This window comes from Chenopodium album, chromosome 7 (genome assembly GCF_948465745.1).
Source record: "Chenopodium album chromosome 7, dcCheAlbu1.1, whole genome shotgun sequence".
NCBI classification, from domain to species: domain Eukaryota; kingdom Viridiplantae; phylum Streptophyta; class Magnoliopsida; order Caryophyllales; family Amaranthaceae; genus Chenopodium; species Chenopodium album.
The window spans coordinates 69365525-69373280 of record NC_137840.1 but is presented as its reverse complement, the minus strand read 5'-3'; the positions used below and the strand labels follow the sequence as shown (position 1 = coordinate 69373280).

Genomic DNA, 7756 nt, shown 5'->3' with positions numbered 1-7756 from the left:
TGGAAGATTAAACACTAATTAGACCATGGACCAATATAATGTTTACATATTTGACAATTGGCAAGCTAATATATTCCTTCACTGCTTCATATCTGACAGTAGTTCTTCGATTTGAACGAATGAAATTAATAGACAAAATTCTGTACAAGTTGCTACCTCTAAGCTGTTGCAGAAGCAGATATCAGACTCACAACAAACTCCTGTAACTTCCGGAAACCTAGCAGTAATCAGTTGCTGTACTATCGATTTACTCCATTGCCTAAGGTCTATGATCGTCTTTCTACTTCTAACCTAATCCAAACTATTTTAACTAATAAGGACAAAGGTACATGATTTCTCATGAACTATTGCCATGTTCTAACCTGACATCATCAAAAGCTTTTGAGGCTTCTGAAGTAAAACTCTCCAACGACTCAAAAATCGGAATCAAACCAGCTTGTATGGAGCGAGATACTGCATCATGGACTAGTTTAACAGCTTCCTTGTGGCCTGCTCTCTCTTCCCTTACTCTCTGTCTCATCGAGTCTAAATCCACCTTTAGATCATCGAGGGGGGAAATCCCACTTTCAGAAGCAATCATTGAGAGACTATTCTTGTCTGACAAGGCATCATCGTGATCATGTCCCCTTCTTTGCCTGTTCATTTTAATGCCTCGGATTTGTTTTCCAAAATCTTTGTACATGTTCTCTGCTTTCACCCTTCGACGTTGCTCTTCATCTTGCCGTTCCCACAATTGATGCAAGCTTGTAGCAAAATCGTTCATTGCCGTTTGTACCTCTGATCCTGATACTCTTTCCATAGCTTGTTTCCAGTCATGGCATATTACAAACACTGGTGGGGCACCAATACGGGAAGGAGAAAAAGGGATGACGCCATCTGCGGTCACTTCGGGTTCATAATGAATACACTTTTCAAGCCAGCCATTCAAAGTCTCGGCATAGGACCTTTGCATATCAACCCAGTTGTTAAATCGATGACACCATTTTAATAGTTCTGCTTCAAGCTGAATAGTAGCCCTCACACTTGAATCTTTTCTCAGTCCAGTATTTGCTTTTAGTGCTCGGGTTTTACTTTCTAGGATAGCTTGGAATTGCTTCTGGTGACACTTAAGCATCAGCTTCCACATCTTTCTCAATCTGCAGGAAAAGTAGTTGGCTAATTATACTCCATACAGTGTTTAAGAACAATATGGAATTACAAGATTGACAAAAATCAACAAGGTAAATCAAATAAGTTCTAAAGCTTTGACCTGTTAGCAATACAAACATTCCTAGCCTACACAATAATATTATCTCTAGAGGTAAAACCTAAAGATTGCCACGAAAGCATGAGAAAAGTAGTCAAATATTAAGTGAAATAATGACTGAATTTCCAAATTCCTATCATTATTTAAAAATATCTCTAGCATTCTTCACCAAAAGTCCACTATCTTATAACAGATATAAATTCAAGAACACAACCTACTAATATTAACTGACCCAGCATTGGAAAAAATCATCTACTACAAAATTAAGAAAATATGACGTATTCATGACTTGCCTGTGTGCTGCTAAACCCCTCGGGACAGAGTAATAGGAAAATAAGAAAAGCAATAGAGAGACTGAACATCGAATTTCAAATATAACCAACCTCAGACTAACAAATACAATAAAGTTAACACACACTAAAAGCACCATGCATGATGCATAATCAGTCACTATTCTCACAAACAGCATGAATAGGTACAAAGTAAACATCAAAGAATAGAATTCGTACCCATAAATCAATTCCTTCATTCTAGGCTGCAATTCTTCATCCCTCAACTTGTGTATCCTGCGGGATACATAATCTACAGCTCTGACACTGACATTAAGCCTGGTCAGCAGCTTTCTTATTGAAGCCTGAGTAGCTTCAATCTTACTAATCTCCGCACCTTGATCATCCTGAGTTTTCAGCTTTTTGCACTGCTTCTCATACAGAACCCTAAGCCTCTCCTCATCCTAAAACCAGCACAACGCCCTAAACAAATTGAGCAAGAATGTAACAAAAGTGTACTAAATTTTCCAAATTACCGTGCGCAGATTTCCCAAACAAGAATGTAATAGGAGAAAATAGTGTAAACATTAGAAACACAATAGCATGAATTGAAACCTATTGAAGTACATGTTGTAAGGTAGACATGACTGATATCCGACTAATCTAAGATACAATTGCTAGTCAAAAACCCTACAGTAAATATTGGAAAATCTATGCAGAGTAATGAAACAGATGACTTAAGACAGGGCAGCAAAGTTGTTAATAAATCTACATGGACTTTTGTCAAGCCTGACTAGTTATAATCTTCAAAACCAAAGAGTGAAATCCCAGTCAGTTTATAGAAACATTATGGAAAAGCAAGAAATCCCTACTTTTATTTTACAGTTGGTGTTTCCACCTGCTGTACGAAATGACAAATTAATTCATGCATGGATACACAGTTCTTAAAGACAGGGCAATGCATGAGAAGAGAGAGTGAACAGTAAAACAATGAGTAACACAGCCACTATGCCTAGACAAGTAGAGAAGATACATCAAACAGATACCTTGACTTCCTTGTATAGTTTCTTCTCCCACATATATAGCTTCTCCAGAGTTGATGCCAGGCTGTGAGAGTCAAAATCCTCATCAGCATTCCCAGGATATCCTCCAGGCAGGGAAGATGGAGAATACGAAGATGACAGTGATGTAGAGCAGACCCTGGCCAAAATCACTGTAAAGACAAGTATTTTTCCTTATTAGCAGAGATATAACCAATCCAATTGGATAATTTGCCAAAAAAAAATATGGACATTGCATCCATTGCATGTAAAGTGATCATATTCAGAAAAGTAAATTCACTCCTGGCTCCCGACTAAGCTCACAATAACTGGGATCCCAACTAAGCTCACAATAACTGGGATTTAATGTAAAGAGATGAGTATAGTGATCACTAAATTTTTTATGTGTGGTAGAACCAAACTGTACACATTTTATCAAATTTGGTCTTGGTAAATTCCTAGTGATCCAGCCCCCAGTAAACGCAAGTTATTCTCTCCCTCTTAATTTTAAGTACTTGCGTCACAGGGACCAGTGCAGAACACAATTGACAATTACAAGCCTAAAAACAAACAAAATGATAGCACAAGAACCCATAAACAAACCAAGCTGTTTGCATAGAGAATTAACAAGAGACATTCTAACAGTAATGAGTAGAAAGAGTAATTGAGTTCTTATACCTTTCAAAAAGGAGGACCGAGACTTGTATGGCTCTTTTCCCACTTCAAGCAACACAGAGACCTCTTTCCCGTAATCAGTAGCAGCCACAAATTCATCTTTGATTTCCCTTACGACTTCTCTAAGATCACGTGTGCCATTGGTTGACAACATTGTGGAGCTACTTGGCTTAGATGATTCAATATCAAAAGACGAAGGTCCTCCTCCACCTCCATTTCCACTCCCTCCAACATCAAAGCTCACCCCTCTCTTCTTAACAGACACATCCTCTATACTTGTAGAAATGCTAGTCTCAGTTTCAGGACTACTAATGCTGCTTCTCCCCTTCACATCCCTCATCTCAACTGTCTCCACCTCCTTGTCTACATCTACAGCTGCCTCTGGCTGCGGCTCCTCCCTTTGTGGATGCTGCAAAGGCACCCTCGCCCTCGCCCCCTTTGAAGTACCCTCACCAAAATTACCACTACTCTTACCCTTCCCATCCTCAAATTGAACTGTTTTACTCTTACTTTTGGGAAAATTAAACTCTTCCTGCACTTTCTTCTTATCATAGTAATAAGGCTCCTTACTGACTTCACTCTCAGTTTCCTCTTCCAACTCCGGAATCCCTTCCCTCTCCCTTACCTCCCTCGAATCAGGACTACTGGAGTTCGACCCCAACCCATAACCCGGATTCTGACCAAAATAACCCAAATAGCCCCCACCCTCAACAGTCTCAAACGGGTTAAAATAATCCCAGGCTGACACCTTAGGCGAAGGCGGTGTTGGAGGCCGCCGTGGCTGTGGCTGTTGTGGCACACTGCTCCCCCTACTCTCCGAATTTGCACTAAACCCGAAATTCGAGTAATTCGTATAACTCGACTGACCACTATACTCAGAGTAAGCATACACCGGATTCTGCCTAGGTTCCTCGTAAATAACGGAAGGAATCCTAGTTGAAGATTTCTTCATATAGTAAGTAGTATATGACGTTGTTGCACCATATGAATTACTCCCACCATTATAATTATAATTTCCACCATTATAATCATAACTACTATAACCATTATCAGGGTAATATGAACTAACATTAGGATTTGTATAATAATAAGGTGGAATACCAGCATTATCAGCATTTTGAGGAGGTTGATAATACGGATGATTATTACTACTATTAACATTACCATTAACATAAGAATAATCAAAAGGGTAAGGATAATTACTAGCAATACCAGAAAACTCGGAATCAGGAATGTAAGAAATCCCAGGTTGAGGAGATTCAACCCTCTTTCTCTCTCCTCCTTTTCCTCCTTTCTTCTTCATTTTCTCTCTCTTCAAATCATGTTCATGTTCATCTTCATCCTCTTCTTCACCTTCCTCCTCATCATCAATATCCAAATGCCCAGAATTCGAATGCCGGTGATCGAAAGACGAACCCATATCATCCTTCTCAATATCATCATCATTATCATCAGAAGACAAATGCAAATGTGAATTCTGATCATTACCATCAACCCCTCTTAAATTATGAGAAATCGAGGTCGAAGAAGAAGACCCTTTCTTAGTTTTCACCTTCTTATTACCAGTATGAAACCCCTTCTTTGGCTTCTTCTTGGGTTCATCAGAAGGAAGCGTAAGAACAGGGGAAGAGAGAGAAGAAGGAGAAGAAGGTGAAGAAGATGAAGAGTTGAAAGCAGAGAGAATCAATTCTTCTTCAACAAATTTACAGAGAGAATCACCCACATCTTTCAATTGACGAAAATAAGCAATATGAGCAGCAGCAAGAGCAAAACGATGATTAGAAGCAGATTTAATCAAATCTTTTCTCTCTCTACAAAAACTTACCAATGGTAGATCTTCAGCTTTAGAAGTTCCACACCCCATTAAATTAAAAACCCTAATTTCCCAATTCAAATTAGAGTGAGAAAATTGCAGTGATAGTAGAAATACTACAATTTCAGTCATATCATCCAGCTGATTCAGGTGAAGGGTATTGCATCTCTGAATAAATAAATCAATTAATTATAGTTTGATTTTGATTTTGATTTGATATATTTAGGTCGTGGGAAAAAAATGGGGGATTGAATTGAATTTAATACAGCATGAAATTTAGAGAAAACAGAGAAATTAATGAGGAGAGAGAAAGAAGAAAGACTCGTTGCCGTCCATGGCGGAAGAGAGAGAAAATTAAGGGGGGATTTATGAAAATTGCAGAAATCAAGACAGAAAAATATTCAGAATTATTAAATATTTGGTGGGTAATTTAAGATGATAAACAAAGAGAAAATGCCAGGAAAATTAAACAAAGTTGGGATCTCTGCAGAAAAAAGAGGTGGAGGAGAGAGAAACTCAAGAGTGGTGGTTTCTGGGAAGTTTTTTTTTTGAATTATATGATTATTATGGTATTTTTGGTAATTATGATGGTTTATTACTTACTCCATATTAATATTGGCATAATTAAATTTGATAATTAGAGTAATAGAGTTTACCATTTTTAATTTTTATGTATGTATTCTTGGTTTAGTTGAAGATTAATTGGGAGATATGGTGTGAACTCTTTTTAATTATGGTAAAAGATTGTTGCGTGGGTAAATGTTGCACCTGCGTAATTTATTTTAAGGGTAATGTTATATGTAGCCCAAAAGGTTATATATAAGCATTAAATATACTCTTAGAATTTGTATAAAATTAGGAATTCATGACAGAAACACGCATAAATCAGTGTTATTAGTGCTTATATTTTGATGATTTCTTAACTTTTTACGATTTTCAAATGTAAATTTAATGTTTATATGTAGCTCTAAGGGCTATGTATAACATTTTCCTCTCATATGGATACAGATATACTCGTAGAATGTAACTTAGGGCCTATTCACTTCAGCTCATAATTTCCTTCTCTCATAAAATATTCATTTCAACTCAGTTCAATAAATGTGAACAGACTCTTAGGATTTCGAACATAATTTGCTTGGTACATGTGTTTAACTAATTTCATGATGATACACAGTAAAGCTAAGTGTTTTTTGTAAGTATCAGAACGAATTCGAATGTGTGTGGGAGTGTTGAATATACTGTACAATATTTGTTTAGTTTTACCGAAGATTGTAAATTGAATTTTTGAACACTATATGTATGGTCATGATTTCAACTGTTTTCCCTACAACAAGCGATAAAGTAATTGAGTTGCCAAAACTACTGTTGAAACCAATTCTTTTTAAATGAAATCTAGACGTTACAAATAATATTGAATAACATTTATTACCAAGTGTATATTTCTCAAATTACACTAGTTAACAATGATAGTTTATGACCTAAAATTTTGTTTTAGAAAAAAATAATTTAAAATTCACAAGTAGATTGTAGAAATTATAGGTACAAACAAACAAAGTAGGTTATAATCAACAAGTAATATTAAACTTAAATGTTATGGAGTTATTAGGTGGACTATTGGACTGATGATATACTCCCTCCGTTTTTAAATACTTGCTCCATTTCTATTTTTTGCACTATTCATTTGTCCTACTTTGACTAATGTTTGTGATTTATACCTAAAAAAAAAATAGCCTTGTGGGTACTTGTTGGAATTATCTCAATGAATAGATTATTAATTTTCAATTGTTAGAATTTATACTTATCAACAATTAAAGATATTAGTGATAAAAGATTAGTATCGGCATGCGTGTCCAAGAGAAATGGAGCAAATATTTAAAAACGGAGGGAGTATATTTTTGCAAAATTTAAATAACAATTATAGCGAACATAATTTGATCAATGCACCAAAATGAGGTTTAGATAATTGGACTAAAATATTTTTATTGGCTACCTAAACCAATACTCATTTAATCATTGTATGATGTAATACGAGTAAATTTTTGCAGTAAGTTTTATCTACAATTATAAATAGTAAAATTATTAATAACAATAATTATAAGAATTTGAGGAATTAATTTTCATAAGAAATGATAATTAATTAATAATAATAAAAAATAAAAAAAATAAAAAATAAAAAGCGGGAAAGAGAGGGGGGTCATGGAATCTAGCACTAGAAGCGGAACGAAGGTGGTCATCATTACCATTACCCACTCTTCCCTTTTCTGTCTTAAGCCCCAACTTTTGGTTATTTTTTAATTTAATTACTTTTCACTTCCAAAATTAATCTAATTAACTCATTTTTTATTGGTAAAAATAAGGTGATTAGGCCTAATGTGAAATGACCAAAATACCCCCAACGTAGTTGATTTGCAGCATGTTACGAGGGGCAGGGCTGCTCAGCGCAGACGTTAGTGTGTGAATGTGCGTGTGGTCTGCGACAACATTTGAAATAGAAAGGCTGAATGAGAAGGCAGGGAGTTTGAGCCGAGTGTGTGAATGTTGCATGTTGTTCATTGACATGGACGCCTTACATTTATAATTATCTTGTGAATTTGTCCTGTGTTTTATCATAGTGCGCTTTACTCACTTGACTTTTAATACTCCGTATATTATAAAATATAAAATAAGATGATCGAATACTTAATAAAAGTATGTTCTTAATAATTGTCATAGT

At 35.8% G+C, this 7756-nt stretch overlaps 1 protein-coding gene across 1 annotated transcript; it reads right to left on the bottom strand.

The window, feature by feature from the left end:
• On the bottom strand, nucleotides 1–5587 carry LOC145638246 (uncharacterized). Its single transcript, XM_081689211.1, has 4 exons — nucleotides 3234–5587; nucleotides 2562–2728; nucleotides 1756–1979; nucleotides 1–1136 (listed from the first exon to the last, which is right to left on the bottom strand). Exons 1-4 carry the CDS (start codon nucleotides 5173–5175, stop codon nucleotides 338–340), a joined length of 3132 nt encoding a protein of 1043 aa, XP_081545337.1. The 5' UTR covers nucleotides 5176–5587; the 3' UTR covers nucleotides 1–337.
• Between the last annotated feature and the right edge of the window lie 2169 nt (nucleotides 5588–7756).